Genomic DNA, 24391 nt, shown 5'->3' on the forward strand with positions numbered 1-24391 from the left:
TACTTTTATGATTAACAATTCCCATCTCTCTGCTTCTATACATTTGAAACAGAAGGACTCTCCCTACTTTGATGACTGCAATATTCACCCGGGACTGGAAGGGCTGCCACTGTCCTGTGAATATGTGAATTTCCTCCCCTCTCTTCCTTCGTCCCTTCTGTGGCTGCTGCCTCATACTTCTCTTTCCTCTTTTATCTCCTCCCCCTTTGTCAGCCTTTCAGCTTCCTCTCCTCCTCTTTCCTCCTCTCTTTGCTCTAGCCCCCCCAAAAAAACACCTCAAAGACCAAATGGCTGAAATTCAGATTGGCGCATATTTTAAAAGATACGCGCGCACAAATTGTACGCCCGATTTTATAACATGCGCACGCAGCCACGCGCATGTTATAAAACCAGGGGTCGGCGCGCACAAGGGGGTGCATACTAGTGCACCTTGCGCAGGCCGAGCCCTGGGGGGAACCAGCTAGCTTTCCCCGTTCCCCCCCCACCTTCTCCTCCCTGTCCCGCCCCCCAGCCCTAAAGAACCCCCCCGTACTTTTGATTTGGAAGTTATGCCTGCCAGAGGCAGGCATAACTTGCGCACACCATCCGACTGCCGGCGCGCGATTCCCCGGCACAGTGGCACTGTGCCAGAGTCCTCGGCCACACCTCTCGGACCGGCCAACCACGCCCCCGGATCGCCACGCCACACCCCTGGACTGTCTGCCCTGCCCCCGTCCCGCCCCATGCCCGCCCATTCAGAAAAGCCCTGGGACATATGCGCGTCCTGGGGATTTACGCGCGCCGCCGGCCTTTTGAAAATAGGCCCGTGCGCGTAACCCTCTCTAGCGCATATGTCTTTGAAAATCTGCCCCATTGGATTTAGAATGGAAAATTAATAAACAATGTTTGGAGACAGCATGCTGGCATTTTAGCACTTGGAAAGGAAAAGGTAAGAGAGAAAGAAACTGGAGAGGCTTACAGAGAGTGGCCAAAATTTAGCTGATGTTTACTTCTATTTTTTTTTTCCAGATAGGGCACTGTCTCTTATGTGTGTGTACAGGGCTCTAGAAATGATAAGTAGCAGTCCCAGTAACATTTTACAAACATCACTCATGGCAGATTCTGATGCTACAACTCAGAGGAGTCGAAGTAATAAGCTGCGGCAGACTTGCCGCAGGTTTGTGCGAGTGGCATCACGCATGTTTTCCTGCACTAATCTTATGTAATAATGTGGTTAGTGCAGAAAAAAAGACGTGTGCACAAATCCGCTCGAAAAGCTGCAACTAGTTTAGCACGAGTCCATGCTAATGCCATGCAAAATAGGCAATTAACTATTCATGGGCAATGCAGAGAACCGCGCAGGCGTTAGTGCAGGTTTTATTAAGCAGGTTTTTTAGTGTGAGCAAGCACATGCCAGAGACACTGAATGATTTTGTAGCTCCTTCCAAATCTCTGCTGTATTTCCCCCTCTCACCAGCACCTGCCATTATAGCTCCCACGCGGTCGTGACGAATCATGAAGGGGATAGACATTGCTCTCCCCACCTTCAGTCCCACTCCCAGACCACTAATTCACTACTATCTTAAAGGCTTTCAACTGAGAATAAATCATAGGGTTTATGTGAGTTTATGAGCGGTTTATTGCATAGAGCGTTCAGTGTGTGTTTTAGCGTGCATATCTGCGTGGAGATTTGTTTTGCACGGATTTTCTGTGCATATCCCGTGGAGGCACCTGCTTTTGCTGCTTTTGTCGCGCATGCTAAAAAAAAAAAAATTACGCACAGACAATTAGCTCCAATTTCAACGCATGTCTTATTGCGTTGGCCCCAGAGAGATTAAGAGCATGGCATGCAGAGCTCTCTGCTACTACATCCTCTAGCTCAGAAGTGGCCCACAGTATTTGACTAGACCATTGCGGCTGGAGCTTCTACACTAGTTGTTGGGAACCAGAGCTCTTTGTTTAAAAATAAAATAACGAGTAATAAAATCAGAAAGTGGCAAGTTGGTTAGCCAACCTCTGTTGCTCTTCTCTCAGTAAGGAATGCTTTCATGATGCATGCTTACCAGAGCTCAAGGTGAGCTCTGTGTTTACAAGATTTTGGAACACTTAGGGGCAGATATAAAAAAAGTACGCGAGCGCGGTATCTTTTAAAAAACCGGGGTCGGCGCGCGCAAGGCTGCGCAAATCGGCAGCCTGCACGCGCCGAGCCGCACAGCATGCCTTCCCTCCGTGTCCCTCCAATGCCGCTCCGAAATCGAAGCGCCTCGGAGGAAATTTCTTTCCGGAACCCCCCACCTTCCCTTTCCTTCCCCTAACTAGCCCGCCCCCGGCCCTAACTAATCGCCCCCCCCAAACCTTTATTTCAAAAGTTCAGCCTGCCCGAGGCAGGCGTAACTTGCGCGCACCAGGCCGGCTGCCGGTGCGCCATGTTCCGGCCTGGGGGCTGGTCTGGAGGCCGCGGCCGCGCCCCCAGAACACCCCTGGGCTGGAACCACGGCCGTGGCCCCGCCCCCGGAACGCCCCCGATGACGCGCCGGCCGCGGCACGCCCCCCCGACACGCCCCCCCCAGGAAAGCCCCGGGACTTACACGTGTCCTGGGCTTGCGCGCGCCGCTGAGCCTAGGCAAGATAGGCTCGGCGCACGCAGGGGGTGGAAGGGGCAGCTTTTCAGGGGTTACGCGTGTATCTTACACGCGTAACCCTTTGAAAATCTGCCCCTTACTGCTCAGTCCAGTCGCAGAGTGCATTTGAAGCCTGTTTAGGGCCTGGTATAATATTTGCAGCATTACTTTTTTATATTTAGGGTTTTTACTGTTTGAGTTGCTGGCAGTCAGTGGCTCTTTTAGCATGGTAGGTTTACTATATGTAATTTTAATTCAGTATACTCTGGGCTTTCTGAGGGAAAGAGCTACACTCAACATGCTTTACAATAGGCCTAATACCATATGCACTTTTTTGCAAGGATTGTGATCATTTGTGATCATTTTTATCTCCGAATCCTAGACTTTCAGTGTCCTTTTTCATGTAAAACTGGCTATTATAAATACAGAAATTTTAATTTTGTGTGATGAGGGCAGGGGAGAGTGGGCACAAGGTTGTAAAGTTTGCCTAGGTAGCCTAATGTTCGTGGAACCAGCCTGGAGAAAGCGTCCCACACAAAGATCCCCATTTCCCACTTCTCCAGCGGAAAATGCTGGGGAAAAGGTGGGTGACAGGTCTTAGGGTTCCTGGGAGTGTGGCAGGGTTGCCAGCTTTCTATAAACATTAACTCTGATGCTCTATCTGCCACTCCCCTGCAAACTCTGACCCCTGCCTTTCCCCTTCCACAGCATTTGAAATCACCAAAAGGGCCAGAGTACAAAGAGATCCCTCCCCTTGCCCTTCCTGATGATTTGACCTGTGCCATGCCGGGGGGGGGGGGGCGAGCGCCATCTCATCCCTCACCTCAGGCAGCAAATTGCCTTAAGCCGCCCCTGACACTAGGAACCTGCTTTCCACTATCTGGAGGGCAGGGTGATTGTTCCTAGCGCTCGCCACTGAAAAGACACTGGCTCAGAATGCAGGTCTGAGGACATCAGAACGTTTTGGGTTTGTCCTGTGAACCCTGATTGAAGATTTGGTTGCCCACTGGATTTGAGACATTTTTGGTTGCAATGCATTTATTTTGGAACAGCCCAGCAGAGTGTCCAGAGACTTCATTAAGACTCAGAGATGCCCTAAAAGCAAGAGCGTTCCTAAGTGCGAGTACTGTGGAGAAATAAAATCTAAAACAATTGAGAGACTGTGTTGGTCCCTACCCCTGTGAGCCCGGTGCCTTGGAGGCTGAATTCTCTTCCCTGCCGGACAGAACCCTGGCACCTCAGGGCCTTCAATGGAGAGAGTGTTACTACCCCTAAACAATTAGCAAGATACTTCACTTAGATGCAGCACCAGCACTGCTATCTATATTGATGGTGGGGGTGGAAGGGAAATAGAACCAAAAGGTTACTTATAAGGGCCAAGAGTAACAGCTAAGTATGAAAAAAATAAGTGCGAGAGCTTGCTGGGCAGACTGGATGGGCCGTTTGGTCTTCTTCTGCCGTCATTTCTATGTTTCTATATGTATATATATGAGTGGTGCGAGAAAAGAGAAAGACAGAGCGTTGAGAGAAGAGTGGTCCTAGGAACAACAGTATGCTCCACCATTCCGGGAGGTCCCCGGTTAAGTTTATGGCTTTTTTTACCCCCTGTCACTTTAAACTTCCAATCCAAAATATGCCCAGTCAACTGGAGTTCATTTGCTGAGTAAGGACTGGAGAAGAATTCTCCTAAGAGACTGGAACCCTCTCTGCTACTTTTAAAAGCCGGTAATGCTGGGCAGCCATTCCTTCCTCCGACTTTCAGCGTATTACTTCTGTAAAAACCACACAAACTCCACTGGTCCAGAGGGAATGCTTACAGTGGATCCTCTATCTTAAATCTTGAGAAATAAAATGTCTTGGAGGATTCAACTATTACTGGCTGTTTATACTGTGTGCTAGTTTTAAGATTAGTATTTGATTGTCAGGGTTAGAATTGTGTGTGTTCTGGGAAAACAGACTGTATTAATTCTGTGCGCTAGTAAAAGTTAGTATTTGTTTGCCACTGTTATAATTGTGAATTTGCAAAGGTTACTTACTTGATCTGAGAAAGTAAGAGTACTGGTTCCTGGGCAGCTAGTCACTGGTTTTATTCCCAGCCTCCCAGCCACCCCAGCCATATTTTTTGATATATATATTATTACTCCCACTAGGAGGAAAATCTTCAAGACAAAAGTAAATTAGTGATTTAGATTAACATTCAGTTAATCCTGATTTTGGTGATTGGCTAACTTTAGTCCTGTTGCTGGTCATTAGTTAACATTAGTCACTATAGATTGAAAAGACATTTAATAAATACATTTTAAAACCCTGTCAAATTTAACAACCCTTAAACTGAGAGACATATGCACTCCTTAATCAGCTTTTAAGTCTTTAGCAACTCAACCTATTAAGATGCAGTCAGAAGCCCAGCAGTGAGGGGAAGGGGGGTATCCAGTCTTTTGCACCGCGTGCCACATTTATGATTATCTACCAGTTGGTGAGAGGTTTGGATGTGTGCATTTGGTACAAAGAGCTCCCGGCTCTCAGAGAATGAGTCTGATCTCTGGAGGCCAGTGTGGCAGAAGTGGAGGAGCTGAATTAAACAGGAATAGAGAGGAGACCTTCAGGGACCTAGTAGAGCAGGCCCAACTCCAGTCGAGCAACCCTTGTGCTATTTTGGAAGAGCAAGTTAATCTGGAAAGAGACCATCACCTTGGTGTGCCAGTAGGTGATTCTGTAGCTAGGACATGTCCTCTAGGTGATGCTTTAGCCTCTCAAGGATATGTCTCCAGGGGTCTGGGCCTAGGTGGGAAGGATTAGGATGGCCATCATAGTTGGTGATTCGTTCATCAGGAAAAATAGATAGCGGAGGGCATGAGGATCACTTGGTAACTTGCCTGCCTGGTGCAGAGGGTAGTGGATCTCATGTGCCACCTATATAACAGGGTCATTTTTCAAATCACGTTAGGGCCTTATTGCGGGTGTTAGGCCCTAACGCCCGCAATAACGCCATAACCCCCGCGATAAATAATGCAAATTTAAAATTTTTCCCCAAATGGGAGGAGTTGGGTGGAGTTGGGGCAGAGTAAATTAAAATAAGAGGTGCTTAGCATTGCATGCGATAGTGTAACACAGGTTATTGTGAGTTTTAATGCCGGAAATATATACACCTTTTTTCCTGGCGTTATGCTCTGTGTGTTATGCCCGAAATGGGATTTGCGATAAAAATCACAAATCCCAATTCGAGAGAGCCTCTGGGGAGGTGCACATATTAGGAAAAATTTATATCACTGTAATAGGTGCAACTAGTAACTTGGGGTGAGGTTTTGGTGGTGGCCTAGCTTTTGGGGGGCAGGTTTACATGCATAGTCAGAGGTACGAACAACACAGTACACATCAGTGAAGATTTGATGTGATTTGGAGTGAGGAAAAGGGAAACAAAGATGAGATTTGTACAATGTACTCTCGACCTAGCTTGATAGCAGCTAGGTAGAGAGTGCATCAAACTAGATTGAGAGTACAATGTACACATCTCATCTTTGTGTACCTTTCCTCACTCCATATCACATCAAATCTTCACTGATCTGTACTGTGCTGTTCGTACCTCTGACTGTGCATCTAAAACACCACCCCAAAACCTAAGCCGCCACCAAAACCTCACCCCAAGATACTAGTTGCCCCTCTTACAGTGATATAAAATTTTCCTAATATGTGCACCTCCCCAGAGGCTCTCTCGAATTGGGATTTGTGATTTTTATCGCAAATCCCATTTCGGACATAACGCACAGAGCATAACGCCAGGAAAAAAGGTGTATATATTTCCGGCATTAAAACTCACAATAACCTGCGTTACACTATATGAGAGCCTTATAAAGGCGCTCTCTCTCTCTCACACTAAAATACTGCATAGTGCAGTATCTCAAAAATGACCCTAACCATGCTCCTTTTTTTATCGCAGGCACTATTTTTGGAATATTTATAGCTAAATGATAAATCTAGGTCTAAGATTTTGGAGAGTGCTGAGGAGGAGCCAGGTATCATGCATGGTATATGTGGATACCAATAATATAGAAATGTGCAGGAAGGAGGCTCTGGAGACTAAATTTAGGCTCTTATATAGCAAATTGAAATCCATAACCTCCAGGGTTGGACCCTCAGAAATGCTCCCCATTCCACACACAGGAGCCCAGAGGCAGGTTGAATCTCAATGCGTGGTCGAGACAATGGTACAGGGAAGAGGGCTTTAGATTTGTTAGGAGCTAAGGAACATTCTGGAGAAAGGGGGCCTATTCTGACAGGATGGGCTCCACCTTAATCAGGGTTGAACTTGTCTGCTGGCACTAATTTTATAAAGAAGATAGAGCAGTTTTTAAACTAGAAAAGGGAGGAAGTGCATGGCTTAGAGAAAAGTATCTTCAAAGGATACTGGCAAACAAACAGGCCGATACAGTAAAGTTCGCATGAGGGCTCCCGGTGCGCACACAGGCCACTCTCCTGTGCACGCGATTCACTAAAAAAAAATATTCAAATTAGGGTGCCTCTTTTTTGACAAGAGCGGCAGCTGTCAGCAAGTTTGACAGCCAACGCTCAATTTTGCCGGCGTTGGTTCTCAAACCTGCTGACAGCCACGGGTTCGGAAACCGGACGCTGGCAAAATTGAGTGTCCAGTTTTCAACCCGCGAGCCGATTTAAATTTTTAAAAATTTTTAAATTATTTTTTACTTTTGGGACCTCCGACTTAATATTGCCATGATATTAAGTCGGAGGGTGTACAGAAAAGCAGTTTTTACTGCTTTTCTGTGCACTTTCCTGGTGCCTGGAGAAATTAGCGCCTACCTTTGGGTAGGCGCTAATTTCTGAAAGTAAACGTGCGGCTTGGCTGCACATTTTACTTACTGAATCGCGCGGGAATAACTAATAGAGTCATCAGCATGCATTTGCATGTTGCAGGCGCTATTAGTTTCAGGGGGGTTGGATGAGCATTTTCGACGCACTATTATCCCTTACTGTACTGTATCGGCCTGAAAGTTTGAATGTCCCAATAAAGAGGTGTTACAAAAGCTGAAAATGCCCAAATGTATTTAAACACAGAGCATGCAGATGACTCCAAACTGTGCCTGTATCATCTGATAATAAGCAGGTTGTGAGTACATACAAAAAAGAAATCAAATAAACCTATTTTTAAATGTCTGTATGTGAATGCCAGGTCTGAAAAATAAGACTGGAGAATTAGTATGTATGGTACTCAAGGAAAATATAGACATAATAGATATCTTGGAGACCTGGTGGAAAGAGGATAACAAATAAGACATTGTGATACCAGGGTACAAATTATATCAACATGACAGGGCAGATAAAATTGGTGGTGGGATGGCACTATATGTTAAGAATGGCATAGAGTCAAGCAAGATAAAGGTTTTGCAGGAAAAAAAGCTGCACCCTGGAATCCTTATGTATAGAAATTCTAAGGGTAAAAAGGAAGAGTAAAGCAGTGGGGATATAATACCGCCCACCTGGCCAGCATGAGGAAACACTGTAAAATGCTAATAGAGATCAGACTGGCAAGTAAAATGAGTAACACAATTGGAAACTTAAATCATTCAAGTAATGATTTGGTAAATGCAACATTAAGATATTCAAGGGAGGGTGGTAAATTTCCTAGATGTCATCAATGACTGCTTCATGCAGCAGTTGGTCATGGAACCAATGAGAGGGGGAACCAGTTCTCAGTGGAATACAGCACCTGGTGCAAGAGATAAAAATTTATTTATTTAGTGCTTTTTTTTATACCGGCATTCATGATATAGATTCATGTCGGTTTACAGGTAACCGGGGTTATAACCTTACTATTAACATAGAGTAGAGAAGTAAAAGTTACAATGAAACAGGGGTGAAAGAACTGGGGGAAGAGGGAAACATAGCAGAGTTGGCAGCAGTGATCATAATGTAATTACATTTGACATAATCACTGGAAATATAATCACTGCAGTAACATTTAACTGATAAAATGAGGAAATATGTTAGAAAAAAAACCTAAAAGGAGCAATTCACAAGATTAAAAACTTACAGGAGATGTGGACATTGTTTAATGCATTATTCCATGCATTAAAAAAGGTTGAAGGAAAACTGAAGTGCTGGCATGGTTTAATAGTGAGATGAAAGAGGCAATTAAAGCCAAAAGGGCATCTTTCAAATAATGGAAAGCAGATCCAAATAAGAAAAATAGGGAAAAACATAAGCACTGGCAAGTTAGATGTAAAAATGTAAATAAGCAGGCTAAGCCAGAATTTGAAAAGAACCTTGCGACAGAGGTAAAACCTTTTTCAAATACATTCGAAGCAAAAAGCCTTTTTAAGGAGTCAGTTGGGCCTCTAGATGATCAAGGGGTAAAAGAGTGCTCAGGGAGGAAAAATAAATAACAGAAAAACTAAATGAATTTTTTGCCTCTATCTTTACTGAGGAGGATGCTAGGGTCAGACCCACACCAGAAACATTTTTTTTGATGGTGATGACTCTGAGCGACTAAACAAAATCACTGTGAATCTGGAGGATATAATAAATCAGATTGACAGACTAAACAATAACAAATCACCGGGACTGGATGATATTCACCCCAGAGTTCTGAAGGAATTCAAACATGAAATTGCAGACCTGTTTCTGGTGATTCTGTAATCTATCATTCAAAACAGCCACAATACCGGAAGACTGGAGGGTAGCCAAAATGACACCAATTTTTAAAAAGGGCTCTACAGGTGATTCAGGAGACTATAGACTGGTGAGCATGACATTAGTGCCGGGCAAAATGGTAGAAGCTAGTCTTAAAAACATATATAGATATGATTTAATGGGGGAGAACCAATATGGTTTTTGCAAAGGGAAGTCTTGCCTTAACAATTTCCTGGATTTTTTGAAGGTGTAAATAAACATGCGAATTAGTAAGATATGAGAAAGATATCAACTATTGGGGATCTACTGGGGACTTGCAACCTGGATTGGCCACTGCTGGGACCGATGGACTTTGGTCTGACTCAGCATGGCAACTCTTAATATTTTTATGTTCTTATGTCCTACTGATCAGGAGTCTTACACTTGAGGCTCCTACACTGCACCACATAGTGCTATGACCAAACCACAGGATGGTCCATTGGCTTAGACTGAAAAAAAAAAAAAAAAAAAAAAAAGAAAGTAATATAGAATTCAAAGAAAAGAGATAGAAGAGCATCTAAAAATTATTAAAAAAAAAAAAAAAAAAGAAAACAACAACTGGGAAAAGTAAATAGGAGGTGTTAGGTTCACCATATCTGTACATTTGCCCGGTATTTTTGCAAGCCATCTCTGAAGACACATAACGTTGTTCCCCAAACCTTGCTCTGCTGAAACACCCGGGGTGAGGGGTGTGAGACCGGAAAGCACTTATTCTTTAGAGCTAGCCATGCCGTTATTCTTTTGTCTCTGAACTCTTACCTGAGTAAAGATTGCCGGGTAGGCCCATGCTCTGTAAATAGTTGTGGCACCGTTCCTTATGTTCTTCTAAAGAACTGCGCTGTTTGTAGCTTCGGCCACAATATCCACACTTGTGAGGTTTTCCAACTGCAGAAAGCAGAATGCAGTGCATGTTAATTAAGCAACATCCCTGGGTAGTGAGGCACGTACACACTGCAAGGCACTGTTCTGAAGCAGCCGGCCAGCTGGTCACCATTGCTCAGCTACGTGAAACGCTACCAAGGCTTTACACCATGAAAAACAATTATATGCCAGAGAAGTCTGCATGGTGCTAGAGGACATAAATATCACCCTGTGCACTAACACTTTCTTTTCATTGACTCCTCATGGGTCTCTGTTTCTGGTTTCAAGTGCAGCAGTGTTTTTAATATGCCTTGCACGGGCTTCCAAAGGATCCTTGCAGGAGCTGACCTCACTCAGTAGGATGGCCACTGCCTTGTGAGGATGTCAACTCAGGGAAAAAAAAACCAAAAACATTTGGACCTTCTTAGCCCCTTTTATTGTGAGTACTGAATATGTAAAGGAAGTCAATTGGGCAGATATTTATATATTCAATCTGAGATATCACATTGGTTTACATTCAGGTACTGTAGGTATTTCCCTGTTCCCAGTGGACTTACCATCTAAGTTTGTACCTGATGCAATGGAAGGGTAAAGTGACTTGCCCAAGGAGCAACAGCAGGACTTGAACCCTGGTCTCCTAGTTCATAGCCCACTGTTCTAACCACTAGGCTACTCCACATATGGCTGTGAATGCTTGGAATGGTGATGTGTGGGCAAGCCGTGGCTCTTATTCTTGCAGAGTGACTGGGAAGTCCAGTAACAGGAGCCCTGTGCTTATTCCCGTGCGTGCACTGCGCTGCAGCACGTGACTCATAACTTTCCTCCCCACTAGGCAGCGCCAACCACACTTTGGTACCAAGTGTCCACAACCCCGTTGAACCTGAGACCTGTTACTGGGATCGCCTTCACTCAACACAGGTAAAAGGAACATGTACTGTGCAACAGCATGTGTCCCTTTACCTATGGGTAGGGTGAGCAATTACATGTATAAAGAACCATCTACCAGCACAATTGGCTTTCGGAAACTGCCCTCATTATGACCAGCTGGGTTCCTTTGATTTAAAAGATAAACAAATCTTCTAAGTTTTTCTCTTTAAAAAAGCATTTGTCCCATAGGAAAGGTATCACTGCAATTTATTTGCTGACCTTTATTTCTCTTTAAAAAAAAAAAAAAAAAAGGCTAATTATCTCTACACTGAGAGTGCTGCCTTCTCTTTGGGTGTGTGTCTGTGTTCCTATCCTAGCTGCAGACAGCAGCTCCGCAATGCCCAGACATCTACAGTGGGGATCCATCCATGGCTGTAACTCATGTGTGCGTGTCATTGGAAGTAGACGAGGCTGCATCAGTCAGCTATCTCCTTCTAGGATGCCAGTGCTGCCTGGTGAGCCAAAATAACTCACTGTAGCAATCTGTTAAGGAAGGAAGATAAAAGGATACCACCTTTGGGATCTGGATGGACTTCATTAGCACCGCTAAAACTGAATGGTCATGGCAGCGCATCAGAAGAAGACATTGGATGCAGAGCAGGGGGCAAGATGGTGACATATGCAGACGCATGTTCAGTTGTGCTGTGCTGTTTCTGTATTTGAACCTTGTTTCCTCGACTATGCTGCCCAAAAGAAAGGGTAAAGTGAGGGTTTTCCCCTTCACAGCGAACCGTCACAGAATTTGTGGTTCCTACCTCAACTCTGCGGGCGTCAAGCCCTGTTGGTGGGATAGAGAGAGGAGCCTTATCACTGCCTGGGGAAATGTCCTTCAGCCCTCCGGACATCAGACCTCCACCGCCTGTAGCCTCACTGGGAAATGCCAACTTTGCGTGAGCGTTCACTGATGACCTCAGCAAATCTGCCTGCATTGAGGGCGCTAGTGGCGTCTTACCTGTGTTGGAGAAGAGTTCTTCGTTACCCCCCGCAGATTCTTTCTTGCAGAGAGGCATCCAGTAGTGGTACAGAAGCTCCTGGAGAGTGGTTTCGGGGGAGAACTTGTCTGCCATCACTGTTGCTTTGGAAGGTGAGCTTTTTTTCTCCTTGGGTCTCTCAGGTCTTGGTCAAACCAGCGGTGGTGACTTTGGAAGTTCTTTGGGACTTGGTAGCCAGCATATCCCAGTCCCTCACTGATCACTCTCATCATGTCTCACGCATATTGGACACGGTTGCTCATGACCATCAAAGAGTTTTTACAAGAGCACTCAGAAAAACTACAGTCTCTGGGAGAAGATCTTAAAGAGTCCAGGTAGTGAGTTCTGCTATTATTGGTGAATTTGGATTTCTAGCCAAAGGATTGGAAACTATGGAGAACAGCTTAGACATCTGAATTCAAGACTAATGAACTTCCCCAAGGTATTGGGTGAGATACAGAGGCTCATATTAAGGAAGTTTTTCATGGAGGATTTAAAGATGACCTCTGAACAGATTCCTTTTATAAACAGAGCCCTTTTTCTTCCATTGAAACCAAGTTCCAAATTGGTGGAAAACCCTCAAACTTTTCTTGATTTATCAAATTTAGCTGGATATCTTGAAAATTCTTCAGTTGAAGCTACAGAAAGATTGACTCTCACCGTTTCTTTTTCAAATGAGCAGGATTAAAGTTTTGTGATGAAGAGTTATTTTAAAAATCTAAATGTAAATTTCCTTGGTAGTCCAGTTAGGCTTTACCCTGATTTAGCTAAGGTAACACAAGAGCAGCATAAATGTTTCCTGGCTATGCGCTAAGAGGTTATTTCCTTTGGTGCTTCATTTCTTCTTCCATATCCTTGCAAATGTATTCTCATATGGCATGCTAATACTTATATTTTTTTATGCCTGAAAGGCTGAGAGAATTTGTGAACGATAGGGAGTGCTTTTCCTAATCCCTTTTCTTCCCAAAATGTAGATTTTAAAAGCATTGCTGGCACAAAAACGGCCCCATGCAAATTTTAAGAAGCTGTGATGCAAGATTATGGTGCTTGTTACCTGTGTAACTTTACTGCTGAGGAGCAAGGTTTGGGCTTACAGGATGGGGGAGAGAGAGAGAGAGAAGAGAAGAGAAGAGAGAGAGAGAGAGATTCTGTTAGAATGATAATCAGGCACTCTATATATCTCCCATTGTAAGAGGGGCACTTTCAACTCAGGTTAGGTTTGGGGGTGGAGGGGTGGGGTGATATTACACTGGTCTGCCTAGGGCACAAGGATCTGTAGACTTTGGGAGGGGGGCTCCCAAAAAAAACCCCCACCCAGAGTTGAAAGTGTCCCTCTTACAGTGGGAGATTTATAGAGTGTCAGATTGTCTCTCTCTCCCTCCCCATATGGTCACTTGTGTGAGCATGTTATTAAAATATGTGCGCAAAGGCTGCACACGGGCAAGCGGCAGGGATATTTTATATGATGCGCCTGTACTTGCACGCACGATATAACATTAAGCCTGCCTCTGCACGCGCGTTTATGGGCACGCACGCGCTCTCCCCTGTGAGTTTGATCCGTAGTTCGTACGGGGTGGATGGCTGTTACATTATGCTTTTCCTGGAGCAGCTATTTGGCGGATCTCCTCTGAATTTCCTGCCTCCCTTCCCCTTTTACTGTGGGTCTTCTTGAGAAGGGACGTTTTCTTGCACAGTTGTAATGCTTAAGATTTATATCTCTGTGTTAGCTCTTCTCTAGGTTTCTGGGCAAAGTGTATTCTTTGTAAATAATTGAAAATTTCAAAAAAACCCCAGAAAGTTAAAAAAAAAAAAAGAAGGATATGCTGGATTGGCCAAGACTGAAATGACAATAATGTGAGGGAAGGGTCAAGCAGGGATTTGCTTCATGAGAACTCCAGTGCTCCCCTATAAGCAGAGAAACCCTGTTTTGTTTGCAACTATAATGGGCAGAGAGAAGGAACTGTGTTCACTGTGAAATAAACCTTTGGAAGAGTTTGACAGCTATAGTAGATAATTTTGTTATTTTGGGGGACAAGATATTTATTTTATCAGCCAGGGTTGTTATAATATAAAGTGTATATATGAGAAGGAAAGCAAAATGAGGCTCATAGGATGGAGCCCTGGCATCAGTGCTGACTTTTCCAGGTCTGGTGCTGGAATGTGTGTGTGTGTGTGTATGTGTGTGTGTGTGTGTGCGCGGGGGGGGGGGGGGGCGTTAGAGAAGCCCAGCTGGCACTGATCATCCATCCCAATGATACTCAACCTTCGTCACTTTGCGAGCCACGTCAGCAGTAACTCAAGACTCCTTTACAACCTTAATATATTTACATATGGGCTCCATTTAATCCAGTAAAACTTCTGTGGGGTAAAAAGAGTTATAGATGAGGCCTTGAAAAGCCAAGTGTGTCAACTGAGGGTCCCATAGGCTAAAGTATCCCTAATCCGTCATAACCAGGCTACCCCGGTGCAATCACGACTGGGCACAGCCGGGCAGTCAGAACCTTTGTGGTGCTTAGAAGCTTCAGAAATCCCCTCCCGCCTGTGGCGGAACCTACCGGAGTGAGTCCTCAGGTGGCCCGTGAGCGCATCCCTGCGCCGGCACGCGTAGTTGCACAGGTGGCACTTGAAGGGCTTCTCGCCGGAATGCAGTTTTATGTGGCGTAGGAGGTTGCCCTTCTGAGTAAAGGAGGCCCCGCACTGACTGCACTGGAAAGGGCGTTCCCCTGCAAGGAAAAGGGTGCAGAGGAAAGGATGGGTGAGGACAGGGTCTGACACAAGTGAGCAAGGAGGAAGACTTGAGTGAGAAAGTTGTTTTCCCGCTAGTGCTCGCCGGCTTCCACCGGCTTGCAGGTCTGATACAACATGAGGCTTTCAGACTAAACCTGCCAGTTGCTTAACGCTTCACTGGCTGGGTCAATTTGATCTGAAAATCTAATTTTTTTTTCTTCTAAATCAGAATGGCACATCACAATGCAAATTCAAACTCATTTAAATAAAGTGACTGCAACATTTTGTGTTGAAGAGCCACTCTTCCTGATCAGCAGTTCTGGAATAAACCAATATCCAATTCTGCATGTTGTGGCATTTGGTGTTTTTTTTTTTTTTTTTTAATGTGGCTTTTTTTTTCAAAGGGTCTTTAAAATATGCCACTGAAGCAGCAAAATAAAAAGGGAAACTCATTAAAAATGCATTTCAGGATCACAAGTTCATTTCAGCGTTACATTCTTATATTTAAATGAAAGGCACTTCATTATAACAGTTATAATAACTTCTTTTCATTTACATTTTCCCATGTATTTTTCCTTTCAATTTCTTCTCCATTACCTGTTCTGTCCCTAACCAGCCAAATCAGGAAAGAGAGAGACAGCGAGAGAGACAGAGAGAATCAAATCAGATGTTACGGCACTGCAGAGGGAACTCGGCATCTTCAATGCAGAGTTCTGTGCCTCCCAAAAGCACAATATTAATACAGCACTTCCATTAACCTGCCCCATCTCGCCACCTTATCCCCTCCTTTCAACAAAAAACCCTCTGAAGAAAGATCCTAATTCTTCGTCAAATGACTTTCAGACAACAAGAATAAAACAGGTTTACTATTCATTTTTTTGGAGGGCAGGAAGGGTTAAGGGGTGAAGGGGTTTTAGGTTTTTCTATTTTTAATTCAAGGTTGAGGACCCCCCCCCCCCATCCTAGACTCTGTTGGGTTTTGAGCTTTATTGATTCTAGCTTCATGTGACGAGTAGATTAACAGTTGAAACCGTGCACCATGTTTATTCTATAACTATTATTGCTGTATTCACAAACACCCCTGTTGCAAAAAATACTCGGTTTTAAAAGAAAATGTCTTCTAAATTCTGGGCCTCTTCCCCTAGAAATAGCTCCTGTTACAAAGATATTTCATTCAACCCCAAGGGTGTTGTCAGGAGATAATGCATTCTATGTTCATTATGTCTCTTCATTACATAGTCAATTACTATTAAACTTTTGGGCTTGTGTTACGGATTATAATATTGTTAATCTCGAGCATTAATTCATTAACCTAATAACATACTTAATGTCTCGTCATACTGCCTATGAGTTCAACACTCCCCCAGAATCCCTTCCAAAACTGAAGATCATGTTCAAAGACAAAGAATGCTGTTGATACTGGCAAGAAAAAAATCCCCCTGTCATTGTTCAAAAGAAACCGTACTATGTAACCATTACAAACAACTGCATGGTTTTTACAAATTACGCGGTTAAGAAAAAGCACTACTTTTTACATGTTTCATATGTACAGAGGTGTGCATATGAAACATGTGCAGGAGGGAGGTTCTGGAGGCCAAATTTAGGGATTTAGGTAGAAAGCTGAAATCCAGAACCTCCAGGGTGGTATTCTCAAAAATGCTCCCCATTCCACGTGCAGGACCTCAGAGGCAGGAAGAGCTCCAGAGTCTCAATGTGTGGATGAGATGATGATGCAGGGAAGAGAGTTTTAGGTTTGTTAGGAACTGGGTATCATTTTGGGGAAGGGGAGCCTTTTCTGAAAGAATGGGCTTCACCTTAACCAGAGTAGAACCAGGCTGCTGGCACTAACCTTAAACAAAGGGGATAGCACAGCTTTTAAACTAGATGATGGGGAAAAGCCGACAGTCACTCAGAAACGCATGGTTCGGAATGATGTATCTTTGAAGGATACGAAGAGAACAATGGGTCATCCCAATAGAGAGGTTGCAATAAATGCCAAAGTGGACCATGTGTCTTTAAGTAAAGTGCAGAAAGAATCCAAATTACCGCTGTCAACTGATGAACAGGTTACTAATACTAACAAAAACATACTTTGAAATGTCTGTATACAAATGCTAGAAGTCTAAAAAATAAGATGGGTTAGAGTGTATAGCACTGGATGAAGAGGTAGATATAACTGGCATCTCAGAGACCTGGTGGAAGGAGGATAACCAATGGGACAGTGATACCAGGGTACAAATTATATCAAAATGATAGGATGGGTCAAACTGGTGGAGGAGTGGCATTATACGTTAAAGAGGCATTGAGTCAAACAGGGTAAAAGTTCTGCAGGAAACAAAATGCAATGTTGAATCTTTATGGATAGAAATTCCAGGAGAAAAGGAAAATAAAATACTAATGGGGGTGTAAGACCGTCCACCTGGCCAGAATGAACAAACAGACAATGAAATTAGGGAAGCTAACAAAATCAGCAGCACAGTAATAATGGGTGAACCTGGAAGATGTACTAGGGCAAACTGACAAATTTAAGAGTAGCAAATCAGCAGGACCAGATGGTTTACATCCCAGAGTAAACTGAAAGAACTGAGAAATGAAATTGTGGACCTGCTATTGGAAATTTGTAAACAATCAGTTATATATGGTACCTGAAAACTAGAGGGTTGTCAATGTAATACCAATTTTTAAAAAGAGATCAAGGGGTGATCCAATAAACTACAGACCAGTGAGTGTGACGTCTGTGCCAGGTAAAATGATATAAACTATCATCAAAAACAAAATTGCTGATGATATAGATAGGCATAATTTCATGGGACAAAGCCAACATGGATTTAGCCAAGGGAAGTCTTGCCTCACAAATCTGCTACAAATTTTTTTGAGGCTATAAATAAACATGTGGATAAATGTGAGCCAGTTGATATTGTGTATCTGGATTTCCAGAAAGCATTTGACAAAATCCTTCATGAGAGACTTCTTAGGAAATTAAAAAGTTATGGGATAGGGGCAGTGTCCTATTGTAGATTGCCAACTAGCTAAAAGATAGAAAACAGAAAGTAGGGCTAAATAGTAAATTTTCCCAATGGAGAAAAGTGAATAGTGGAGTGCCCCAGGGATCTTCTGGGACCACTGCTTTTTAATATATTTATAAACGACCTGGAAATGGGAACAGCAAGTGAGATGATCCCATTTGCTGATGATACAAAATTATTAAAAGTTGTTAAATCACAAGAGGATTGTAAGAAATTGCAAGAGGACCTTGCAAAATTGGGAGATTAGGCATGTGACTGGCAAATGAAATTTAATGTGGACAAGCGTAACGTGATGCATTTAGGGAAGAGTAACCTAAATTATGGCTACACAATGCAAGGTTCCACATTAGGAGTCATCACTCAGGAAAAGGCTCTAGGTGTCATCACTGAAAATATGCTGAAATCTGCTCAGTGTGCAGCAGCAGCCAAGAAAGCAAATAGAATATTAGGGATTATTAGGAAAGAAATAGAGAATAAAACAGAGAATATCATGATGCCTCTGTATTGGACATTGGGCTTGATGGACCTTTGGTCTGACCCAGTATGGCAGTCTTATGAAACTCTTTACATACAGTTGGTGCTTTGCAAATTGTTCAGATTGGTTTGAGATCAGGAAAGAGCATTATAGCTAGTGCATACAGTAAGTACTCATTAACTCCCTCCTAGGTGGATCTGTGTGATTGGGTACTGAAAAGGTATAAGTGGTATGTGTGTGTGTGTGTGTGTGTGTGTGTGTTATATCAATATCTGAATGTTTGTATTTGGTGTGTAGATGGGTATATGCATGCATGCGGAGTGTCTTTCTGCATAGCTAATTTTGAATCTGAACAGAACAAGTTGGTAATATGATTTGGTTACTTCTTAAGCTTCAGCCAGGCAGGGAATTTTCACATTTGTGGTAATGCATTTTGTGTAAGACAGATCTGATTCTACATCACAGTTCATTAAGGGCTATGCTTTTAAACAATTTAACATGTTCGCAGTGGCTATTAAACAGCCTAAGCGTGAAAATGAAGCAAAGTTTACGCTGCCCTAAGACAACTATTTTCAGCTTCTGGCTGGGGGCGTATCACGGATGGCAGTCGTATAAAATACACAGTTCCAACTAGAAACATGGTAAAAATCTGAGGTCAAACTAAAAACCAGGCACATTTCAGCTTGGGTCAAGTTTTGACAGAGCTCTCCAGCTTCACTGTGGGGGGAAATTCAGCAAATCTAAAAAAACCCCCCAAAAAACCCCCAAAACATTAGAGCAGATTTGATGATTTGCGACTCTGAGCACTCCCAGAATTCCACCTTCTTTTTCTTGGCTCCCTCTCTCTCCCAGGACCCCCCCTCCCCTTTCTGGATCCCTCCTCCCCCTCTCTCACGTTCAAGAGTCCCAGCTATCCCATTCCCCAATTCCCCTCTTTCCAGCTCTCATCTTGGTTTGTTCCTTGCCTATGATAATGCAAGATCAGTAAAAAAAAAAAAAAATGCAGTGCCTCCTTTCCACACGAGAGCCCTGCCGTCTCTCCTCCCCTCAGTGTGCACTTCCATGGGGTTAAGCAGGAGTTGCGGCCACTGCGGGGTCAGTGTGCACAGTGGTTTCGCTGTGCCTGCCCTGCCTCTATTTCTATTCTTGACTGCAGGGCATGCATAGCCATAACCAGGATGGGGCAACAGGAGTGACTGGGATCCGGGAAATTATTTTGCTCTCCCTGCTGGGCTGCACTTAAGGCAGGTTCCCTGGTCACTGTGCCCTTGTTACAGCTCTAGGTGGAAGCAAGGAATAAGGAACTCACTCTTTCATTGTGTTTGTCAGGCCCCATTTAGAATATGGGGTTCAGTTTTGAGGGCCCATTCTAAAAAAAATGGATATTCAAATACTAGAAAAGGTAAGCAGATGGACCACCAAACCTAATGATGGAGTTATGAAGGCAAAGAAGAGTCCAAATTGAGGCTATCTTCCTTTGAAAAAAGATGATTTTACAGGGATTTAGTTACATTGTACAAACATATCACTATATCCATACATGGATTTTGAAGAGGCTGTTTCTTCCACAGGAACAACCAACAAAACAAGAGATGATCCTCTCAAGAAAAGGGCAAAAGAGATTTCACTACTTCACAAGAAAGGGTCCTTCACTTAAAGTGATAACATTATTAACTATTTTGCCACTGGAGTCAATCATGCCCAGGTGGTTAAACAGCCCTAAATCTAGCCAGGCATATTTTGGTCAGATAGATTCAAGCCCATTTTCAGCAGAAAATTAGGTGCCTAGGTTCAAGTGAAAAGCCGCCTTTTTTGGAAAACTGACCCTAAAGTGTAGAAATGGTATTTTGTTTCACCATCTCTTTCCATCTTTGTGATCATTTTTGAAATATAGAATGGGGGCGTTGGAACTATTATTAACTGATTTTTTAAAATATCTAAGGATGTGAAAAAAATAAGCTTGTCATTTTCCAAATAATTTTCAGAAGAATCATCAGGTTATTTATTTATCATTATTATTATTATTATTATTTTGCCTTTCTGGGAAACCTTGACCTATGATTAACCTTGGCTTATGATTAATTGTGTTGTTTGAGCAATCATAATCTGGCAAATCTTTTTGTGAAAAATGAAAAGCAGGAGAAGCAGGAGCTTGTCTCAAAGTAATTTGAATATGTATATATGTGTGTGTGTATACAGTAACTGTGTACATATGTGTGTCTGTTCTAACTAAATGTGTATTTATATTCAGGTAACTAAGTTGAATTTTCAAAGAGGCTGCACATGTAAAAATAGCATATACACGTAAGTAGCATGAACATATGTATATACCATTTTATAAACATCAAAAGTATGCATATCATTTTAGTTTCGTGCACACATTTTACTGGGGGAAAAAAGGGGCATTCTAGGACAGAGTTAAGACGTATGTGCAGTAGTTGCTATTTTGTAAGAGACATACAACTATACCGCATCAAACTTATTCATACAATTTTACATCTGCAAACTGACTTGCGCAAATTAAATCAGATTTGTCTGTTATCTGCGGTTTTTGGGTGGGAGGCCCAGATGAACTAGTGGAGGTTCACGGTAAAGCGGTAGAGGGTCTAAGTGAAATGGTAGAGGTACTGTTGATTACAAGTGCGCACGCAAGTACATGCGCACTTGTAATCACTTGGTACACGCACATACTTTATAAAATACCTTCCTCTGTGTAATTCTGGGGGTTTATTCTTGCAATGTCAGGATTATTTCACGTGGAAAACATATGTGCTTATGCTTATAAAATGGGTAGGGAAGGCATGCATTTTCTTGCACTGGAAATATTTTTATGTACTGAAACGTACGCATTTATTTTCTGAATAGAAATACATGATATTTTATAAACTGTGCAGCTCCGGCCGCACAGGTTATAAAACACCAGCATTAATCTCTGCGCGTTCACGTCTATGCACATGCGGTATTGTGGATGGGTTTGAAAGTCAGGCTCTCTGGGGTAGATTTTTAAAAAAAGTGCGTTCGTGTACTTTTGTTTGCGCACCAGGATCGGCGCACCAGGATCGGCGCACGCAAGGCTGCCGATTTTGGGCAGCCGGCGCGCGCCGAGCCGCGCAGCCTGTCACCGTTCCCTCCGAGGCCGCTCTGAAATCGGAGCGGCCTCGGAGGGAACTCTCTTTCGCCCTCCCCTCACCTTCCCCTCCCTTCCTCTACCTAACCCACCCCCCCCCCCGGCCCTATCTAAACCCCCCCCCTTACCTTTGTCCATAGATTTACGCCTGCGAGAAGCAGACGTAAATCTACGCGTGCCAGCTGACTGCTGGTGTGCCGTGCTCCGACCCGGGGGCTGGTCCAAAGGCCTGGACCACGCCCCCGGGCCGACGCCACGCCCCCGGTCCCACCCCCGAAACACCGCGCCCCGCCCCTGAAACGCTGCATCATCGGGTCCCGCCCCCGACACGCCCCCGGCACGCCGCTTCCAAAAACCCCGGGGCCTACACGCGTCCCGGGGCTCTGCGCGCGCCGGCGGCCTATGGAAAATAGGCGCGCAAGGCCCTGCTCGCGTAAATCCGGGCGGATTTACGCGAGCAGGGCTTTTAAAATCCGCCCGTCTGTGTGCATGTGCATTTGTGTGTGTGTGTATATACAGCAACTTTTGCAGAATACAGCTGCCAAGTAAATTTATGGATAATGGAAATTTGATCATGGCATGCCAGAATTTAGAACACTTGTCAGGATATTCTTGTCCACTGCCTTTTAACCAAGGTCTGTCTCTCATATTATTTGCTCTGTTAGCAGCAGGATTATTATATGTCTATTTTTACGAGTAGTCTTGTCTATTTGTTATGTATAATATTTGTTAAATAGCTTTGTTATGTTTTTAGACTATACAATTCTATATAGGGGCGATGTAATATGGTGTGGTGAAGCTGCCACAGGTTTGTACGCACATTTTCCCACGCAAAGCCCTATACGGGGATATAATAAGAGTTTTGTGCACGGGAAAAAAGCACGTACGAATGCACTTATGGACCTGCAGTTTTTCCTGCACGAATGCATGCTAACGGCATGCAAAGGAGGTGATTAACTAATCATAGGCAATGCAGGGAGCCACGCTAGTGCGAGTTTTTTACCGCCATGGTCAGGACATGAGTTAAGTATCAGTGCCGACTTGGGGGGCCTTTGTCGGCATTCGAGTGTCCTGAAAAACCACCTAGCTGAACGCCAATCTCAACATCTGAGTGGCCACCTCAGCTAGGCGCCTTTCTAGGCACCTGATGGCATACATTCATGACCAAGTAAAAGGCCTAGCTACTATTGCCGCTCGGGCGCTGAGCTAGGAGCTTACTTGGTCATGAGTGTATGCCTTCGGGTGCCCAGAAAGGTGTCTAGCTAATCTTGCCTCTCGGGCGCTGAGCTAGGCACTTACTTGGTCACGCCCGAGCGACAATAGTAGCTAGGCACTTTTCTGGGCACCCGATGGCATACATTCCCGACTAACAGGTCGATACAGTAAGGCCGCGGTAGAAACAGTGCGGTAGTGTCAGGCGCACCCTTCCTCCCCGCACGCACAGTTCTCTTCACTTAGTCCCCGATTCTCTCTTCTAATTGCATGCAAATGCATGCCGCGGCTTTAAAGCGTTAGGGAAGGGTTATGCCCGCGTAACCCATTTTACTGTATAGGCGCTTAATACAGCGCCTATACAGTAACCTGGGTGCGCTGGTACCTGTCATTTCAAATGTCATTTGAAATGACAGGCACCAGGAAGTGTAAAAAAAAAACAAAAAATCAAAAATATTTAAAAACCTGAGTGTTATAAAAAAAAATGTTTAAATACCTGTCACTTTCATGCGGTCATCCAGACAGTGGCGTGGGTCCAGGCGGCCGGCGGGCGGCGGCGGCGGGAGCCGGGTGTTCGATCGAGGCCGCGGGCGGGTAGGCGCGTGTTCGATTGGGCGGGCGCGGCAGCGGGATCCGGGGGGCGGGTGGGCGCGTGTTCAACGAGGCCGAGTCGCACAGGCACGCATTAATTCACTGCCGGTGGGGGTTGCCGGAGGCCGCTTTCGCCGCCGGCTCCCTCCGCCTGAATTAATGCGCGCCTGTGCGACCCGGCCGGGACTCACAGGCGCGCATTAATTCAGGCGGAGGGAGCCGGGTGGTCGTGCATTCATCCAGGCAGAGGGAACCGTGGGCCGTTTTCGCCACGTCACGGCATGACCACGGCATGTGACTGCCTTCAGCGCTGAAATCGCACGGCCATTCCTTCACTGCCGGTGGCCGTGCATTCATCCAGGCAGAGGGAACCGTGGGCCGTTTTCGCCACCGGTTCCCTCTGCCTGGATGAATGGCCGTACGAAATCGGGAGGAAGGGAGAAGGGACTGCCGTAGCAGGCCCGAGCCTTGCTACTTTTTCGTTTTTTGTTTTTTTTTTGCTTCGGGAGGAGGGGACCGGACGGGCTGCAGGAGACCGGACTGGGGCTACACCGGAGACCGGACGGGCTGGACCAGAGACCGGACGGGACCAGGGCGGGTAAGCAATGTTTTTTACACTACACTACACTACACTAACTCCTACTAGGGGGAGGCGGTAAACTAGCACGTTAAGGCCGCGGCAAAACAGCGGGTTACTGAGGAGATAGTATCAGCGCCTGTTACAGTATCGGAGGGGAATAGCTAATTCCTTCATTATACAGCTTTTTCGTTCATTTACATGCTGGGTGCGGAAAGGGTTATGCGTCTGTTTTAGGAAGCGCTAGGGACGCGTGAAACTGGAGACTGTATCGCTGAATCGCCTTACTCGTCTGTATTGTGCGCTCCCAGCACGTTACAGACGGGCAATCTTTAACTGCACGTTACTGTATCGACCTGTAAGTAAGCGCCTAGCTCAGCGCCCAAACTGCAAGGTAAGCTAGATGCCTTTCTGGGCCCCCGAAGGCCTACATTCCCGACCAAGTAAGCGCCTAGCTCAGCGGCAAGGAAAGCTAGGCACCGAGGTAGGCGCTTCCCTGGGCAGATAGATACACGGCCAGAAGAGCGGCAAGACTGTTTTGAATTAGCATCCATGAAAATATTTGCCCTGTTTTCTGCAGCACAGTTAATTGAAATATTAAAAATACTTTCCA

General features: G+C 44.6%; 1 protein-coding gene across 12 annotated transcripts in view; it reads right to left on the reverse strand.

Moving 5' to 3' along the window:
* The window catches only part of IKZF1 (IKAROS family zinc finger 1), a 233341-nt gene that overhangs the window by 56280 nt on the left and 152670 nt on the right, over nt 1-24391 (reverse strand). For all 12 annotated transcript variants that reach the window (XM_029589750.1, XM_029589749.1, XM_029589747.1 and 9 more), the window contains 2 exons: nt 14599-14766; nt 10044-10169 (listed from right to left, as the gene is read on the reverse strand). In XM_029589750.1, coding sequence (XP_029445610.1) covers nt 10044-10169; nt 14599-14766 — 294 coding nt within the window. The remainder of the gene's footprint in view (nt 1-10043; nt 10170-14598; nt 14767-24391) is intronic.

The sequence above is a fragment of the Rhinatrema bivittatum genome, chromosome 2, assembly GCF_901001135.1.
Source record: "Rhinatrema bivittatum chromosome 2, aRhiBiv1.1, whole genome shotgun sequence".
NCBI lineage: Eukaryota > Metazoa > Chordata > Amphibia > Gymnophiona > Rhinatrematidae > Rhinatrema > Rhinatrema bivittatum.